Below are 20,004 nucleotides of genomic sequence, written 5' to 3'. Positions count from 1 at the left end.
TGTATCTGGACATGTATCGTATCGTGAGGTACAATACTCGGCCCTAGAAGTAACAAGTGACTTCTTATTCGTTTACTTGTCACAGTCGACTTTATGAACGTTTAAAGAGAAGCCCAGTGTGTGTGTGTGTGTGTGTCTCTGTGTGTGTCTCTGTGTGTGTGTGTGTGTCTCTGTGTGTGTGTGTGTGTCTCTGTGTGTGTGTGTGTCTCTGTGTGTGTGTGTGTGTTTCTGTGTGTGTGTTTCTGTGTGTGTGTGTGTTTCTGTGTGTGTGTGTGTTTCTGTGTGTGTTCCTGTGTGTGTGGGTTGGGTTGTGTGTCGTGTGTGTTCTGTGTTGTGTGTTGTGTTGTCACCTTTCCCACTCCGAGGCTGTGGTGAAGTCTGTGATCTCAAACACCTCCGTCTCCGCCTGAAACGGGACAAAAACGGGACAAAAACTGAGTAAAAACCCTGTGACACTGCAAAAATGAGACAAAGACCGGGACAAATGTCGGACTCGAGTGAAGCAAGCCGCGTTTAGTGAAGAAACGAGGTTAAAATCACAAGAAAAACAGAGAAAAATGAACTCACATCATCGTCCGCCGCCATCTTTGTTTTCTCCAGCTCTTCTACTTCCGCTATGACGCAGCCACGTCATGTGTGACGCAGTCACGTCCTACGCAGCGCCACCTGGAGGGGTGTATAATTCATCCATGGTATTAGTCATGGATCATTGTGAAATATTGACATGTGTTTTTGAGTAAAGCGGCCACAGGGGGCGCTCTTCCTCTCAAACACACAGGGGGCGCTCTTCCTCTCAAACACACAGGGGGCGCTCTTCCTCTCACACACACACAGGGGGCGCTCTTCCTCTCACACACACACAGGGGGCGCTCTTCCTCTCACACACACAGGGGGCGCTCTTCCTCTCACACACACAGGGGGCGCTCTTCCTCTCACACACACAGGGGGCGCTCTTCCTCTCACACACACACAGGGGGCGCTCTTCCTCTCACACACACAGGGGGCGCTCTTCCTCTCACACACACACAGGGGGCGCTCTTCCTCTCACACACACAGGGGGCGCTCTTCCTCTCACACACAGGGGGCGCTCTTCCTCTCACACACACAGGGGGCGCTCTTCCTCTCACACACACAGGGGGCGCTCTTCCTCTCACACACACAGGGGGCGCTCTTCCTCTCACACACACAGGGGGCGCTCTTCCTCTCACACACACACAGGGGGCGCTCTGAGTTTAAAGTAAGAACGTGCTTTGGTTTCACTTTGTAACTTAAAACAGGGAATAATAGTAAAATAGAAATGGATAGATGATAAAATAATGCAAAAATAAGTGTAAAAATTGAGTTAAATGCAAAATATTTACATTGTGGAACATGATCAGAATCAGAACAGGTTTAATGCCATTGTCAATGAACATAATACAACAACAGGTTGTCAGGGGAATTTAAACTACACCTGACAAAATGAAACTCACACACACACACACACAGACAGACACACACACACACACAGACACACACACACACACACACACACACACACACAGACAGACACACACACACACACACACAGACAGACACACACACAGACACACACACACACACACACTCACTCACACAGACAGACAGACACACACACACAGACACACACACACACACACACACACACATAGACAGACACACACACACACACACACACACACACACACACTCACACACTCACAGACAGACACACACACACACACACACACAGACACACACACACACACACACAGCGATGTACTTTTGGAATGTACTTTTGGAGTGTACTTTTGGAGTATACTTTTGGAGAGTACTTTTTTAATGTACTTTTGGAGTGTACTTTTGGAATGTACTTTTGGAATGTACTTTTGGAGTGTACTTTTGGAGAGTACTTTTTTAATGTACTTTTGGAGTGTACTTTTGGAGTGTACTTTTGGAGAGTACTTTTGGAGTGTACTTTTGGAGAGTACTTTTTTAATGTACTTTTGGAGTGTACTTTTGGAGAGTACTTTTTTAATGTACTTTTGGAGTGTACTTTTGGAATGTACTTTTGGAAAGTACTTTTGGAGTGTACTTTTGGAGATTACTTTTTTAATGTACTTTTGGAGTGTACTTTTGGAATGTACTTTTGGAATGTACTTTTGGAATGTACTTTTGTAGTGTACTTTTGGAGAGTACTTTTTTAATGTACTTTTGAAGTTTACTTTTGGAGAGTACTTTTTTAATGTACTTTTGGAGTGTACTTTTGGAATGTACTTTTGGAATGTACTTTTGGAATGTACTTTTGGAGTGTACTTTTGGAGTGTACTTTTGGAGAGTACTTTTTTAATGTACTTTTGGAGTGTACTTTTGGAATGTACTTTTGGAATGTACTTTTGGAATGTACTTTTCGAATGTACTTTTGGAGTGTACTTTTGGAGAGTACTTTTTTAATGTACTTTTGGAGTGTACTTTTGGAGAGTACTTTTTTAATGTACTTTTGGAATGTACTTTTGGAGTGTACTTTTGGAGAGTACTTTTTTAATGTACTTTTGGAGTGTACTTTTGGAATGTACTTTTGGAATGTACTTTTGGAGAGTACTTTTGGAGTGTACTTTTGGAGAGTACTTTTTTAATGTACTTTTGGAGTGTACTTTTGGAGAGTACTTTTTTAATGTACTTTTGGAATGTACTTTTGGAGTGTACTTTTGGAGAGTACTTTTTTAATGTACTTTTGGAGTGTACTTTTGGAATGTACTTTTGGAATGTACTTTTGGAGAGTACTTTTTTAATGTACTTTTGGAGTGTACTTTTGGAGAGTACTTTTTTAATGTACTTTTGGAGTGTACTTTTGGAGAGTACTTTTTTAATGTACTTTTGGAATGTACTTTTGGAGTGTACTTTTGGAGAGTACTTTTGGAATGTACTTTTGGAGTGTACTTTTGGAATGTACTTTTGGAATGTACTTTTGGAGTGTACTTTTGGAGTGTACTTTTGGAGAGTACTTTTTTAATGTACTTTTGGAGTGTACTTTTGGAGAGTACTTTTTTAAAGTACTTTTGGAGTGTACTTTTGGAGTGTACTTTTGGAGAGTACTTTTTTAATGTACTTTTGGAGTGTACTTTTGGAATGTACTTTTGGAATGTACTTTTGGAGTGTACTTTTGGAGAGTACTTTTTTAATGTACTTTTGGAATGTACTTTTGGAGTGTATTTTTGGAGATTACTTTTTTAATGTACTTTTGGAGTGTACTTTTGGAATGTACTTTTGGAATGTACTTTTGGAGTGTACTTTTGGAGAGTACTTTTTTAATGTACTTTTGGAGTGTACTTTTGGAATGTACTTTTGGAGTGTACTTTTGGAGATTACTTTTTTAATGTACTTTTGGAGTGTACTTTTGGAGAGTACTTTTTTAATGTACTTTTGGAGTTTACTTTTGGAGAGTACTTTTTTAATGTACTTTTGGAGTGTACTTTTGGAATGTACTTTTGGAATGTACTTTTGGAATGTACTTTTGGAGTGTACTTTTGGAGTGTACTTTTGGAGAGTACTTTTTTAATGTACTTTTGGAGTGTACTTTTGGAATATACTTTTGGAATGTACTTTTGGAGTGTACTTTTGGAGAGTACTTTTTTAATGTACTTTTGGAGTGTACTTTTGGAGTGTACTTTTGGAGAGCACTTTTTTAATGTACTTTTGGAGTGTACTTTTGGAATGTACTTTTGGAATGTACTTTTGGAGTGTACTTTTGGAGAGTACTTTTTTAATGTACTTTTGGAGTGTACTTTTGGAATGTACTTTTGTAGTGTACTTTTGGAGAGTACTTTTTTAATGTACTTTTGGAGTGTACTTTTGGAATGTACTTTTGGAATGTACTTTTGGAGTGTACTTTTGGAATGTACTTTTGGAATGTACTTTTGGAGTGTACTTTTGGAGTGTACTTTTGGAGAGTACTTTTTTAATGTACTTTTGGAGTGTACTTTTGGAGAGTACTTTTTTAATGTACTTTTGGAGTGTACTTTTGGAGAGTACTTTTTTAATGTACTTTTGGAGTGTACTTTTGGAATGTACTTTTGGAATGTACTTTTGGAGAGTACTTTTGGAATGTACTTTTGGAATGTACTTTTGGAGTGTACTTTTGGAATGTACTTTTGGAATGTACTTTTGGAGTGTACTTTTGGAATGTACTTTTGTAGTGGACTTTTGGAGTGTACTTTTGGAGAGTACTTTTTTAATGTACTTTTGGAGTGTACTTTTGGAATGTACTTTTGGAATGTACTTTTGGAGTGTAAATTTTGGAGATTACTTTTTTAATGTACTTTTGGAGTGTACTTTTGTAATGTACTTTTGGAATGTACTTTTGGAGTGTACTTTTGGAAAGTACTTTTTTAATGTACTTTTGGAGTTTACTTTTGGAATGTACTTTTGTAGTGTACTTTTTTAATGTACTTTTGGAGTGTACTTTTGGAATGTACTTTTGGAATGTACTTTTGGAATGTACTTTTGGAGTGTACTTTTGGAGTGTACTTTTGGAGAGTACTTTTTTAATGTACTTTAGGAATATACTTTTGGAGTGTACTTTTGGAGAGTACTTTTTTAATGTACTTTTGAGTGTACTTTTGGAGAGTACTTTTTAATGTACTTTTGGACTTTACTTCTGGAGTGTACTTTTGGAGAGTACTTTTTTAATGTACTTTTGGAGTGTACTTTTGGAGAGTACTTTTTTAATGTACTTTTGGAGTGTACTTTTGGAGAGTACTTTTTTAATGTACTTTTGGAGTGTACTTTTGGAGAGTACTTTTTTAAAGTACTTTTGGAGTGTACTTTTGGAGAGTACTTTTTTAATGTACTTTTGGAGTGTACTTTTGGAGAGTACTTTTTTAATGTACTTTTGGAGTGTACTTTTGGAGTGTACTTTTGGAGAGTACTTTTGGAGAGTACTTTTTTAATGTACTTTTGGAGTGTACTTTTGGAATGTACTTTTGGAATGTACTTTTGGAGAGTACTTTTGGAATGTACTTTTGGAATGTACTTTTGGAGTGTACTTTTGGAATGTACTTTTGGAATGTACTTTTGGAGTGTACTTTTGGAGTATACTTTTGGAGAGTACTTTTTTAATGTACTTTTGGAGTGTACTTTTGGAGAGTACTTTTTAATGTACTTTTGGAGTGTACTTTTGGAATGTACTTTTGGAATGTACTTTTGGAGTGTACTTTTGGAGTGTACTTTTGGAATGTACTTTTGGAATGTACTTTTGTAGTGGACTTTTGGAGTGTACTTTTGGAGAGTACTTTTTTAATGTACTTTTGGAGTGTACTTTTGGAATGTACTTTTGGAATGTACTTTTGGAGTGTAAATTTTGGAGATTACTTTTTTAATGTACTTTTGGAGTGTACTTTTGTAATGTACTTTTGGAATGTACTTTTGTAGTGTACTTTTTTAATGTACTTTTGGAGTGTACTTTTGGAATGTACTTTTGGAATGTACTTTTGGAATGTACTTTTGGAGTGTACTTTTGGAGTGTACTTTTGGAGAGTACTTTTTTAATGTACTTTAGGAATATACTTTTGGAGTGTACTTTTGGAGAGTACTTTTTTAATGTACTTTTGAGTGTACTTTTGGAGAGTACTTTTTTAATGTACTTTTGGAGTGTACTTTTGGAGAGTACTTTTTTAATGTACTTTTGGAGTGTACTTTTGGAGAGTACTTTTTTAATGTACTTTTGGAGTGTACTTTTGGAGTGTACTTTTGGAATGTACTTTTGGAATGTACTTTTGGAGAGTACTTTTTTGATGTACTTTTGGAATGTACTTTTGGAATGTACTTTTGGAAAGTACTTTTGGAATGTACTTGCTCTGGTCATGCTCTGCTCTGTGTTTTATTGTGATGAAATAAAGAAATGACCTGGATTAAACATTAATATCCAGAATGTGCTCAAAAGTGTCCGTCACTGTCACAAAACATGACAAATGTGCAGAAATATCACGTTATTCTCTCGTTTGGACGTGTTGTGGAATATGTAATGAATCATTGTTTATTATAGATGCTGCACTCTCATTTTGATTACCGTATTTTCCAGACTATAAGTTGCAACTTTTTTCATAATATGTCCGGGCTGCGACTTATATGTGATATTATTTGTTATTTTCACCCTGACGACCACAAGAGGGCGCTCTAGGCTCTGAGCGACGCAGAAGAAGAATCTGCACTTCCTCTGGAGTTTGTGGAGTTGTTTAGAAGTGACACAGAGGAAGAAGAATGTGATGGATTTAGTGATTTGGGGTAAAACTGATGCTTTGCTAAACTTGTTAGCATGTTAGCATGTTCTTTATGCTATAGTCATATTAACAGTTATTCAGATGTTAAGATAATATTCCTTTATTGTCCCACATGGGGAAATTTCATTGTTGCAACGCAGGAAGATACAGAAGAAAAGAACAGATCATTTATAGGAAGTTTAAAAAACACTTTCAGTAGAAGATCTCCTATAAATAAAAACTCCCATAGACAAATAAATAAATAAATACCATTGCATGTGATCACAACAGTAATTGCACATATGACAGAATTGCACATGGTTAGGTCAGTATTGTGAGTGTTCAGGACTAACAGTGTTTGTTATAAAGTCTGACAGCAGCAGAAGGAAAGACCTGCGAAACCTTTCCTTCACACAGCGAGGGTGGATCAGTCTCTCACTGAAGCTGCTCTCCAGAGCGGACAGAGTGTCCTGCAGGGGACAGAGTGTCCTGCAGGGGACAGAGTGGTGTCCTGCAGGGGACAGAGTGTCCTGCAGGGGGTGAGACTCATGGACCAGCATAGATGTGAGTTTAGCCAGGACCCTTCTGTCCCCCACCTCCTGCACCGAATCATCAGACAGTCCAGGACGGAGCTGGACTTCTTGATGACTTTGTCCAGCCTCTTCCTCTCCCTCTGTGATGCTGCTGCTCCAGCAGGCCACACCTACAGGAGCTGATGCACCACAGAGTCAGAGAAGGTCTTCAGGAGCGGCCCTGTCAGGAGTGGCCCTGTCAGGAGTGGCCCTGTCAGGAGTGGCCCTGTCACTCCAAAAGACCTGAGTCTCCTCAGGAGGTAGAGCCGACTCTGGCTCTTCCTGTACAGTCTGTGTTGTGAGTCCAGTCCAGTTTGTGGTTCAGATGAACACCAGGTCCTTGTATGAGTCACTCTCTCAATGTCCCGTCCCTGGATGTTCACTGGTGAGGGGGCAGTGGGGTGGCATCTGCGGAAATCCACCACCATCTCCTTGGTCTTCCCCGCGTTGATGAGGAGGTGGTTCCGCTGACACCAGTCCACAAAGTCCTGCTCCAGTCCTCTGTCCTCCACATCATCGTCGTCCGTGATGAGTCCGATGATGGCAGAGTCGTCAGAGAACTTCTGCAGGACACAGCTGTCCGTGTCATGTCTGAAGTCTGCAGTGTAAAGGGTGAAGAGAAAGGGCGCGAGGACAGTGCCCTGGGGCGCCCCCACACTGCAGGTCCGAGTGTCAGACACACAGTCCTGTGCTCTCACAAACTGGGGTCGGTCTGTGAGGTAGTCCAGGATCCACTCTGCCAGGTCATACTCCACACCAGCCGTCTCCAGCTTGTCCCTCAGGAGCCGTCTCCAGCTTGTCCCTCAGGAGCTGATGATGTTGAAGGCGCTGGAGAGATCGAAGAACAGGATCCTCACAGAGCTGCCAGGCTTTTCCAGGTGAGAGAGAGCGGTGCAGCAGGAGATGACGGCGTCCTCCACTCCGAAGCCAGGCCGATATGCAAACTGCAGCGGGTCCATAGCTGAGCTCTCGGTGGAGCGGAGGTGGTCCAGGACCAGCCGCTCCAGTGTCTTCATCAGGTGGGACGTGAGAGCCACTGGCCTGAAGCTGTTGAGGTCTTTGGCGCGCGGTGTCTTAGGCAGAGGTACCAGACAGGAGGTCTTCAGACCTGTGGTACCACCCTCAGCTTCAGGCTCATGTTGAAGACATGCTCCATAACTCCACACAGTTCATCTGCAGGACTTAAGGAGCCTGGGGCTGATGCCGTCAGGTCCTGCTGCCTTCCTCACTCTAATCCTCTTCAGCTCACTCCTCACCTGTGCTGCTGTGACAGTCAGTGGTTGGCAGGGGGACTGTGTGCTGGGGGGACGGGTGAGTCCAGGGGGACTGTGTGCTGGGGGGATGGGTGAGTCCAGGCGAAGTGGGGAGCTGATGGTCCGGGGCAGAGAAGTGAAGAGGAACGGATGCAGGGCATTGTCCAGCTGTGGAAGAGGGAGCATGCAGCTGTGCAGGGGGAGGGGCAGGTGACCGATCAAATCTCAAGAAGTGAGCATTTAAATCATTCACCCACTGTAGATCCCCCTCTGTCTGGGCAGGGGGGATTTTGAAGCCCGAGGTGGTTTTCAGGCTCCTCCACGATCCCTGAATGTTCTTTTGCTGCAGCTGCTCCTCCATCCTCCTCTTGTAGCCGGCCTCAGCCTGCCTGATCTTCCTCCTCAGCTCTTTCTGCACAGTCCTCAGCTCCTCCTTGTTCCCTGACCTGAAGGCTCTCTTCTTCTCCTTCAGCAGAGCCTTCAGTTCACGGTTAATCCATGGCTTGTTATTTGGAAAACACCGCACCGTCCGGGAGGGAACAATGTTCTCAAAACAGAAGTTGATGTAGTCCGTGATGCACTCTGTGATGGTGTTGATGTCCTGATGCTCTGTGATGGTGTTGATGTCCTCCCCATGTGGGTCATAAAGCTCAGTCCAGACAGTGGTGCTGAAGCAGTCCCTCAGAGCCTCCTCGCTCTCAGCAGACCACATCCTCACCTCACGGGACACCACAGGCTGCCTGTGCACGATGGGTTCATACACAGGCCTCAGATGTACAAGGGTGTGGTCCGAGCTGCCCAGGGGAGGGAGGGGGGAAGAAGAATAAGCCTCCTTGGTGTTGGCAAAAAACAAGTCCAATGTTCTATTGTCTCTGGTGGGGCAGGTAACATACTGGGTGTATGTTGGTAGAACAGAAGAGGGAGAAGCGTGGTTAAAGTCACCCGAGACGAGGAAGAGAGCCTGTGCTGTGTTTGCAGCCTACAAGTGCAGGAGAGCAATGCTTCACAAGCATATTCAGCATTGGCAGACGGGGCCACATAGACTGCGATCAAAATCACATGTGAGAACTCCCGGGGCATAATATGGCCTCATGCCAATAGCCAATAGTTCAATATCCTTGTTACATAGCTGCTCCCTCACTGTGCAGTGTTCGGGTTTGGACCAGCTCGTGTTCACATACACCGCCAGACCTCCACCTCTTTTCTTCCCGCATTCTCTCGTTCTGTCGCCCGCAGCAGATGAAAATTGTCCAAACCTACAATAGAGTCTGGCATTTCTGCTGTTAACCAGGTCTGTGAAAATCAAGACGCTGCTGTCCCTATAAATCCTCTGGGACCGCATGAGGCTCGCTATTTCCCTCATTTTATTTTGAAGGAACCTCACGTTACCCATGACTACGGCGGGAACCGACTTCCTGTTTCCTCCTCTCTTCTCCCGGAGTTTACGTACAGCCCGTCTGCTTCGGAGCCGAGGCACATCGCACGAAGAAAACACTCAATCCAGCCGAATAAAGTCAAAACAAGTTAATTCAAAGCGATTCCAGTGCTTGTCCCGATCGTTAGTGAAGTTCCTCTTTTATATAAACGTGTATATAAACGTGTATATGAACGTGTACCGACGACACGCCGTACTTTAGCGGCGGCCGGAGGGCGCGGGTGGGGGGCTGGGGTCTAGCTCAGAGCTAGCTCACATCACAACAACACAACGAAAAACGCTCAAATCCAGCCGAAAAAAGTCAAAAACAGTTGAATTAAAAACGATTCCAGCGCGTGTCCCTATAGTACAGTAAAATAGAAAAAAATATTTACAAAATATAGCAGATAAAGCACAATAAGTGTGAGAAAAAAGAGGAGCGTTTACACCGGGCTGCTAGCTGTACCAGCGCCTTATGACGTTAACCCTAACGTTACGCTAACATACCAGACACTTACCACAGTTCTGTCTGTGAGTCATGTAGCTGAAGGTGTTAGCGTTAGCATACGTACACTGCGTCATGTAGCTGAAGGTGTTAGATTTAGCATGCGTACACCACATCATGTAGCTGAAGGTGTTAGCGTTAGCATATGTACACCACATCATGTAGCTGAAGGTGTTAGCGTTAGCATACGTACACCACATCATGTAGCTGAAGGTCTTAGCGTTAGCATACGTACACCACATAATGTAGCATGTAGCTGAACGTGTTAGCGTTAGCATACGTACACCACATAATGTAGCATGTAGCTGAAGGTGTTAGCGTTAGCATACGTACACCACGTCATGTTGCTGAAGGTGTTAGCGTTAGCATACGTACACCACATCATGTAGCTGAAGGTGTTAGCGTTAACATACGTACACCGCATTATGTAGCTGAAGGTTTTAGTGTCAGCATACGTACACCACATCATGTAGCTGAAGGTGTTAGCGTTAACATACGTACACCACATCATGTAGCTGAAGGTTTTAGTGTTAGCATACGTACACCACATCATGTAGCTGAAGGTGTTAGCGTTAGCATACGTACACCACATCATGTAGCTGAAGGTGTTAGCGTTAGCATATTGTACACCACCTCATGTAGCTGAAGGTGTTAGCGTTAGCATACGTACACCACGTCATGTAGCTGAAGGTGTTAGCGTTAGCATACGTACACCGCGACATGTAGCTGAAGGTGTTAGCGCTAGCATACGTACACCACATCATGTAGCTGAAGGTGTTAGCGTTAGCATACATACACCACATCATGTAGCTGAAGGTGTTAGTGTTAGCATACGTACACCACATCATGTAGCTGAAGGTGTTAGCGTTAGCATACGTACACCACATCATGTAGCTGAAGGTGTTAGCGTCAGCATACGTACACCACATCATGTAGCTGAAGGTGTTAGCGTTAGCATACGTACACCACATCATGTAGCTGAAGGTGTTAGCGTTAGCATATTTTAAACTGCATTTCCAGAGGAAATGTCTGTTCTTGGTCTTGGATTTTATTAAATGAATTTCCCCAAAAATGTGACTTATATTTGTTTTTTTTTCTCTATTATGCATTTTTTGGCTGGTGCGACTTCCCAGTATTTCCCGCTGTATCAGAATCAGAACCAGAAGAGCATTGTACAGCCGTAGCGTTTTCACGTCGATGGGGAAGTGTTCTGCTGGGGCTGAAAAGCTTATTTCATTTGATCTGATCAGATTTGTGTAAAAGAACATACCTGCTACAGGAGGCGGGGCCTAACAGCACAGACACACCTGCTGCAGGAGGCGGGGCCTAACAGTACAGACACACCTGCTGCAGGAGGCGGGGCCTAACGGCACAGGAGCACAGTGCGTCAGCTGTGCCACTTCGCCTTCTTTCTGCGCACCTGTCTTTCTGCGCACCTGTCTTTCCTGTTCCTGACATGAGTGAAGCGTTGATCATTGCGATAGACTTGGGGACATGTTTCTGTGGTTACGCGTACAGTCTGACTCCCACAAACACAGAGACAGCGCCTCATGTCAAACTGTGGGAAAAGAGGCTCGGTCTGAAGACATCGAAGACACCGTCCTGTCTTCTTCTGAGTGAAAATGGAGACTTCGTAGATTTCGGATACAAGGCTCAGAAGAAATACTTCAAAATGCACAAAGACACGACAAAGTACTATTTCTTTAAAAACTTTAAGATGAATCTTTATGGAAAGGTGAGAAACATTTTTCCTCTTTACACTGATTGTCTGATGTAATGAGCTTTATTTGTTTGAGCAGTAAAAGGGACGACTCTGGGCCAAAAACCATCAGACTTCACACAATAACTACATAAGTGACTGAAATAAGTAATATTTATCTTGTATTGAGTATAATTGAACCGTGACTCTTTGAATAAAAATGTGTATAACTTTTACCCCTGAAGATGAGTCTCACCACATTTCAGGTTCATATGTCTAACGCCCTGAGGGGGAGGAGTTTGTGAAAGTCTAAAGTGTAAACATGTTCTGGCAATTTCCACATTGGAAAAAGTGGGAGGTTTTGGTCATCGTTACGGCAACGCCAGGGTCAATGTCATTTAATAACTTTTGATGTCCCACTCCTCAGTAGCATTTTCACACAGTTTCAGCTTTTTAGGGCCAACGCCCTGGGAGGAGTTCATAAAAGTACGACGTTAGGAAAAACTCCTGAGTCATGCTTAGCCATTTTTGAACCAATATGGCCGACATTTGGTTGGGCGGACGGCGTTGCCCTGATAATATTTTTTGCTTCTCTTGTCACCATCTACCTCTGCGCCAAATTTCATGATTCTACGATCAGATTTTTTTTGGGTCATTTCCTATCTCTCAATGCATTTTTGGTACATTTGGGGGCGCTGAGGCGCCATTTTTTTATTTTAGAAAAGGGAAATAGCCAGAATGTAGAGAGGCACGATTTTTAGAGGTGTGAAGATTTTTGTGACTTTTCGTCAAGGTCACTGGGTGAAAAATAGGGGGCGTGTCCCGAGAAGAAGAAGAATATTCTGATGTGAAAACAATGTTTCCCATTTTTCTAATATTATTATCTATACATTGCTTTCCTACCTCATGGTGTGGGTCCCTGGTCACTGACGGGTACTTTCTTTAATTTTGAGTGGGCTCCGCCCACTTTGTGTTTTTGGCCCTCTATACAGTAATAATGTTCAATTTTTGCATTACATGTTTATATGAACCGAACATGCAGGAGATGGGGAACGTATTTGTGAGCTACTTAGCGCATCGCGGCCGTCATCCCAATGTAAAGTACTCGTTTAGTGCGCACTTTTGCACGGGCTTTGCCCGTTTACAACGGTAATGTTCCATTTTCCTACTACTAATTAGTTTAGTAATAGTTTAGTTTACTATTTAGTCCTCCACTCATGCACGGGGCGTGCATGAGTGGAGGTGCGCGTTAGTGAGTGTTACGGAACTAGGCCTCTCGCCAGCTTGTGGCGCTCGGGGCTAATAATAATAAGAAACCGAAGAAAAACAATAGCTCTTGCCATTTCATGGCTCGAGCTAATAATAAAAATAATTATATTTTTAGCGAAAACAATATACCCATTTCCACTATAACAACAAATTATACATCGTTTGAAAGCTCTAAGCCTTCCCCATGCCGCCATGGGGTGGAGTCATCATTACGAGCGCTTACGCGCTCGTCACTCCCTATTCCGTCGGGATGCCCTGCCCACTCCCAATAGACTTCCATTGATTTTAGCAGATACAAGCATGGCTCATGTCTGCGGCATGGATTCTCATGTACAGGACGATGCCAGGAGGGTTGTCAACAATGGACTGCTGTTGTCAACAATGAGTGAATGGGCTGTGGCCATTCACTCATTGTTGACTATTTCTGTCATAGCAGGAATAAGTATGCATGATCCATGCCTTCGGCATGGGCTAGTTCACTGTACTTGCCAGGGGCGACGGGGCACAAGACAGTTGCAACGCTGCGCAAGCTATTGCTCCAGCGTTGGGGGAGCAATAGGCCCTCCGCCCTGCTGGGGCTCGGGCCTAAATATATATTTTCTTTTAATTTTTTTTTCTTTGTAACTTTTACTTTTACACTATAAAATATAACGAAACTTGTTCCATTGGAAAATCGTTAACTCTCTTAAAGCCAAAATATGATCAAATCAGTTCAAATAAGTTTTTTTCATATTTCTTTCTCTTTTTTTTCTTTTCTTTCTTGACCACATCTTGACCTTCAGTTTCCATAAACTTGACCACATCTTGACCCTCATTGTCCTCTGGATCGCTCTCTGTTCTCCAGGTCGTCCAGTTTCTCTGTCCGTCACACCCGTGGTTTGTAGAGACAGTGTCCTTCAGGTCAAAGACGTCCTCCTCGGCCCGTGTGGCTCATGTGTCCAGGCTTCCCCAAACCTGAACTCTTTAGAACACTAAATGTCTCGTAGCTTTTGGAGATACAGAAATGAGAGTCTGGACCTGAAGTGCTGAATGTAGTTCTGTGTTTGTTTCTTCTGACCAGAGAATCGAGAAGGATCTGGAGATCAGAGACGTGAACAGGAAGCCGATGAGAGCTCTGAAGGTGTTTTCTGCAGCTCTGAGGTTCCTGAAGGAAGACGCTCTGGAAACTATAAACCACAACATATTCAACAGAGTGACGTACATTCCCTCAGACTTCACTTGGGTCCTGACTGTGCCGGCCATATGGGACATTTCAGCTCGACAGTTCATGAGAGAAGCTGCAGTTCAGGTGAAGTTCCACTCACACAGACCTGCAACGTTCAACAGAGTCACAGCACCTCATCCACCTTCAAAGTGCTGCACGGGATAAAGACAACTTCAATAAACTTCATATCACAGCGTTATAGCTATAAAACTGACCATTAGGAGCAATGGTCAGAGGTCACACGGTTGTTCATCAGGGGCGGAACATGATGTGTGATGTGTTCTCTACAAAGTGTCTTAAAATACACACTGTAAGTAAGTAAGTAAGTAAGATGAGATATTCCTTTATTGTCCACACATGGGGACATTTCGGTGTTACAACACAGTGGATCCAGAAGAAAGGAACAGATGATTTATAGGAAGTAAAAAAAAAAAAAAAAAAAAAGATGAAATCAAAAAAAAAAAATTAAAAAATGGCATAAGACAAAATAATACTAGTAATAGTGGTAAAGTAAACACTCTTATTTACATCAGTTATATGCACACGAATGTGTCAGTATTGCACATGGGTATGACAGTATTGCACATGGGTGTGACAGTAATGCACATGGGTATGACAGTATTGCACATGGGTATGTCAGTATTGCACATGGGTATGTCAGTATTGCACATGGGTATGACAGTATTGCACATGATTATGACAGTATTGCACATGGGTATGACAGTATTGCACATGGGTATGTCAGTATTGCACATGGGTATGTCAGTATTGCACATGGGTATGACAGTATTGCACATGGGTATGTCAGTATTGCACATGGGTATGACAGTATTGTACATTGTATGACAGTATTGCACATGGGTATGTCAGTATTGCACATGGGTATGTCAGTATTGCACATGGGTATGTCAGTGTTGCACATGGGTATGACAGTATTGCACATGGGTATGACAGTATTGCACATGGGTATGACAGTATTGCACATGGATATGTCAGTGTTGCACATGGGTATGACAGTATTGCACATGGGTATGACAGTATTGCACATGGGTATGACAGTATTGCACATTGTATGACAGTATTGCACATGGGTATGACAGTATTGCACATGGGTATGACAGTATTGCACATGGGTATGTCAGTATTGCACATGGGTATGACAGTGTTGCACACGAATATGTCAGTGTTGCACATGGGTGTGACAGTATTGCACATGGGTATGACAGTATTGCACTTGGGTATGTCAGTATTGCACATGGGTATGACAGTATTGCACATTGTATGTCAGTATTGCACATGGGTATGACAGTATTGCACATTGTATGACAGTATTGCACATGGGTATGACAGTATTGCACATGGGTATGACAGTATTGCACACAAATATGTCAGTATTGCACATGGGTGTGACAGTATTGCACTTGGGTATGTCAGTATTGCACATGGGTATGACAGTATTGCACATTGTATGTCAGTATTGCACATGGGTATGACAGTATTGCACATTGTATGACAGTATTGCACATGGGTATGACAGTATTGCACATGGGTATGACAGTATTGCACACAAATATGTCAGTATTGCACATGGGTGTGACAGTATTGCACATGGGTATGACAGTATTGCACATGGGTATGTCGGTATTGCACATGGGTATGACAGTATTGCACATGGGTATGACAGTATTGCACATGGTTATGACAGTATTGCACATGGGTATGTCAGTATTGCACATGGGTATGACAGTATTGCACATGGGTATGTCAGTATTGCACATGGGTATGACAGTATTGCACATGGGTATGTCAGTATGGCACATGGGTATGACAGTATTGTACATTGTATGACAGTATTGCACATGGGTATGTCAGTATTGCACATGGGTATGTCAGTATTGCACATGGGTATGTCAGTGTTGCACATGGGTATGACAGTATTGCACATGGGTATGACAGTATTGCACATGGGTATGACAGTATTGCACATGGGTATGTCAGTGTTGCACATGGGTATGACAGTATTGCACATGGGTATGACAGTATTGCACATGGGTATGTCAGTATTGCACATGGGTATGACAGTATTGCACATGGATATGTCAGTATTGCACATGGGTATGACAGTATTGCACATTGTATGACAGTATTGCACATGGGTATGACAGTATTGCACATGGGTATGACAGTATTGCACATGGGTATGTCAGTATTGCACATGGGTATGCCAGTATTGCACATGGGTGTGACAGTATTGCACATGGGTATGTCAGTATTACACATGGGTATGTCAGTATTGCACATGGGTATGTCAGTATTGCACATGGGTATGTCAGTATTACACATGGGTATGTCAGTATTGCACATGGGTATGTCAGTATTGCACATGGGTATGTCAGTATTGCACATGGGTATGTCAGTATTGCACATGGGTATGACAGTATTAAACATGGGTATGACAGTATTGCACATTGGTATGTCAGTATTGCACATGGGTATGACAGTTATGAACATTGTATGACAGTATTGCACATGGGTATGTCAGTATTGCACATGGGTATGTCAGTATTGCACATGGGTATGACAATATTGCACATGGGTATGACAGTATTGCACATGGGTATGACAGTATTGCACATGGGTATGTCAGTATTGCACATGGGTATGACAGTTATGAACATTGTATGACAGTATTGCACATGGGTATGTCAGTATTGCACATGGGTATGTCAGTATTGCACATGGGTATGACAGTATTGCACATGGGTATGTCAGTGTTGCACATGGGTATGTCAGTATTGCACATGGGTATGACAGTATTGCACATTGTATGACAGTATTGCACATGGGTATGACAGTATTGCACATTGTTTGACAGTATTGCACATGGGTATGACAGTATTGCACATGGTATGACAGTATTGCACATGGGTATGACAGTATTGCGCAAGGGGTATGACAGTATTGCACATGGTATGACAGTATTGCACATGGTATGACAGTATTGCACATGGGTATGACAGTATTGCACATGGTATGACAGTATTGCACATGGGTATGACAGTATTGTACATGAGTATGACAGTATTGCACATGGGTATGACAGTATTGCACATGGTATGACAGTATTGCACATGGGTATGACAGTATTGCACATGGTATGACAGTATTGCACATGGGTATGACAGTATTGTACATGAGTATGACAGTATTGCACATGGGTATGACAGTATTGCACATGGGTATGACAGTATTGCACATGGTTATGACAGTATTGCACATGAGTATGAGATTGATCTAATCAAACAGTATTGCGCAAGGGGTATGACAGTATTGCACATGGTATGACAGTATTGCACATGGTATGACAGTATTGCACATGGTATGACAGTATTGCACATGGTTATGACAGTATTGCACATGAGTATGAGATTGATCTAATCAAACAGTATTGCGCAAGGGGTATGACAGTATTGCACATGGTATGACATTATTGCACATGGTATGACAGTATTGCACATGGTATGACAGTATTGCACATGGGTATGACAGTATTGTACATGAGTATGTCAGTATTCCACATGGGTATGAGATTGATCAAATCTCAGGAAGTGAGAATTCATTATTCATCCATTATAATAATTAACTATTTTACAGTGTTGGCAGACATTACATTTTAATAACAATAAAGTGACACATATAATAGTTTGATTTACTTAACTGCTTTATTTATTCATTCAAAAGAACACGCCCACTCGAACAGTGAAGATCAACTCATAAAAAGACGGAGGAGCTCAAAATGACCTCTGTCTCAGTTCTAGCGTTTCATCTTCGGTCACCGTTTTGTCCTGACTCAGAGTTGTCAGGTCCCAGCTTCTAGCTTCAGTTCCGGTATTTTATCCTCGGGTACCGCGTCGCCAGCCTCAAGTTGTTTCTCCTCGGGTACCGCGTCGCCAGGTTCCAGAATTTCATCCTAGTTTATTGCGTTTTGTCGTCTGACTCAAGTTGCCAGCTTCTCGCTTCGGTTCCAGCGTTTTATCCTCGGGCAACATTCCAGGTTCCAGCATTTTCATCCTGTTACCGCGCTTTGTCCTCTGGCTCAGAGTTGATAGGTTCCAGTCTTACCAGGTTCCAGCGTTTCCTCCTCGGGCACCGTGTTGCCAGGTTCAGGCGTTTTCCCCTCGGGCACCGTGTTGCCAGGTTCCACCCTATGTTCCACTTCCCTTCAAGCCTGGGCTTTCTGGTCTGCTCACCAAGCAGTTTTGCCAGGATCCGCTCCAGCCTCCTCATCCACTCCAGCCTCCTCATCCACTCCAGCCTCCTCATCCACTCCAGCCTCCTCATCCACTCCAGCCTCCTCATCCACTCCAGCATCCTCATCCACTCCAGCCTCCTCATCCACTCCAGCCTCCTCATCCACTCCAGCCTCCTCATCCACTACAGCCTCCTCATCCACTCCAGCCTCCTCATCCACTCCAGCCTCCTCATCCACTACAGCCTCCTCATCCACTCCAGCCTCCTCATCCACTCCAGCCTCCTCATCCACTACAGCCTCCTCATCCACTACAGCCTCCTCATCCACTCCAGCCTCCTCATCCACTCCAGCCTCCTCATCCACTCCAGCCTCCTCATCCACTCCAGCCTCCTCATCCACTCCAGCCTCCTCATCCACTCCAGCCTCCTCAACCACCGGATTGCCCTCTTGCTCTAACCCAGAAGGGCTGCGTCCACCCCCCGGAATACTTTCAGCCTCACGCTTTCATGTTCCACCGAACCAATTCAATCCCAGGTAGCTTCTTGTAGGCCGCATCCAGACTTCTTTCGGCCCCAGATACCCCTTCAAGTCCAGTTGAAATGTTCTACTATCTCGAAGCACTAGTTCTCAACCTGAGGGGCCACAACTATTGAAGCATGTCTGCCTGTCCGTCCGAGAGTTGGATACCCCCCTACACCGTGGAACTCCTCAAGGTTTCTACTTTTTCCCAAAGAGGTTTTGTAGTTTTTTCTTGCCGAGAAGGAGGGTCTTAGGACAGAGGACCTGACTCATGCTAGCTTCACCAAGCAAACTCATGCCACCTAAGCTACTTCCATCATACCTATTTTTCATCCACTATTTTTAAGTTGTGGATGGTCATTCCGGATTTGCTCATATCTGTCTTGTCTTAGTATCAGCATCTCCTAATCCATTCATTGCCCAGAGCCGCATTCGGGCACCGGGATGCCACCTCTTCCCTCTTCCCTCACGCCGCCTCTTCTTTCTTCCCTCATGCAGCCTCTTCCCGCCTCTTCCCTCATGCAGCCTCTTCCCGCCTCTTCCCCCAGCAGCTTGGTCGTCCCAACTTTACCATGCAGATCATCCTCTTATCTCCCACCTCCCGACCCTAACGTCTTCGGTTCATCACTCCAAAGCGTCGTCATTCTCATCCAGTCCATCAAGTTGCTGCTGCAATTTAATTTGCCGTTCTATCAGCCGGTTTGGGGGTTACTTTAAGACCGTTTCTGTCGGGATTGCTGCCTTCTTGTCGGGCCATTCATGTTCATGACCGTCCAGTCCGATGACCCGAGAACATTTATTACCGAGGTGGAACAGTCATCGACCCCAGTTCCTCCATCCTCAGATACCACGTTCCACACATAAGTTCCGCTTCAGGCGACCTTCTCTTCCTAGACCACCCAGCTCAGTTTCCGTTCCTTCCATCATGGCTTCAGCCTACCTTTACCGCGTTTAACCTTCTTTCCTTATTAACTTATTACTTCCCATTCCCCTTCGACTACCAGTCTCCATTTGCAGGTACTCAAAGCCTACCCTAGCGGCATCAACATCAGGCTCGTTCCCC

At 43.5% G+C, this 20,004-nt stretch overlaps 2 protein-coding genes across 2 annotated transcripts in view; one reads left to right on the top strand and one right to left on the bottom strand.

The window, feature by feature from the left end:
* The window catches only part of rab3gap1 (RAB3 GTPase activating protein subunit 1), a 45,928-nt gene extending 45,295 nt beyond the window's left edge, over positions 1–633 (bottom strand). The window contains exons 1-2 of the mRNA XM_072445378.1: positions 568–633; positions 351–406 (exon numbers count right to left, since the gene is read on the bottom strand). Coding sequence (XP_072301479.1) covers positions 351–406; positions 568–585 — 74 coding nt within the window. The 5' untranslated portion in view covers positions 586–633. The remainder of the gene's footprint in view (positions 1–350; positions 407–567) is intronic.
* A 10,821-nt stretch (positions 634–11,454) lies between these two features.
* Positions 11,455–20,004, top strand: part of LOC140359240 (heat shock 70 kDa protein 12A-like) — a 13,001-nt gene continuing 4,451 nt past the window's right edge. Inside the window, exons 1-2 of the mRNA XM_072444103.1 lie at positions 11,455–11,733; positions 14,027–14,254. Of these exons, the coding sequence (XP_072300204.1) occupies positions 11,455–11,733; positions 14,027–14,254 (507 nt within the window). The remainder of the gene's footprint in view (positions 11,734–14,026; positions 14,255–20,004) is intronic.

The sequence above is a fragment of the Eucyclogobius newberryi genome, unplaced genomic scaffold (genome assembly GCF_026437365.1).
Source record: "Eucyclogobius newberryi isolate DKJ021-1_F unplaced genomic scaffold, fEucNew1.0.hap1 SCAF_14, whole genome shotgun sequence".
NCBI classification, from domain to species: Eukaryota; Metazoa; Chordata; class Actinopteri; order Gobiiformes; family Gobiidae; genus Eucyclogobius; species Eucyclogobius newberryi.
Note: the sequence above shows the minus strand (reverse complement) of the source record. Positions and strands in the feature narration are given on the sequence as shown.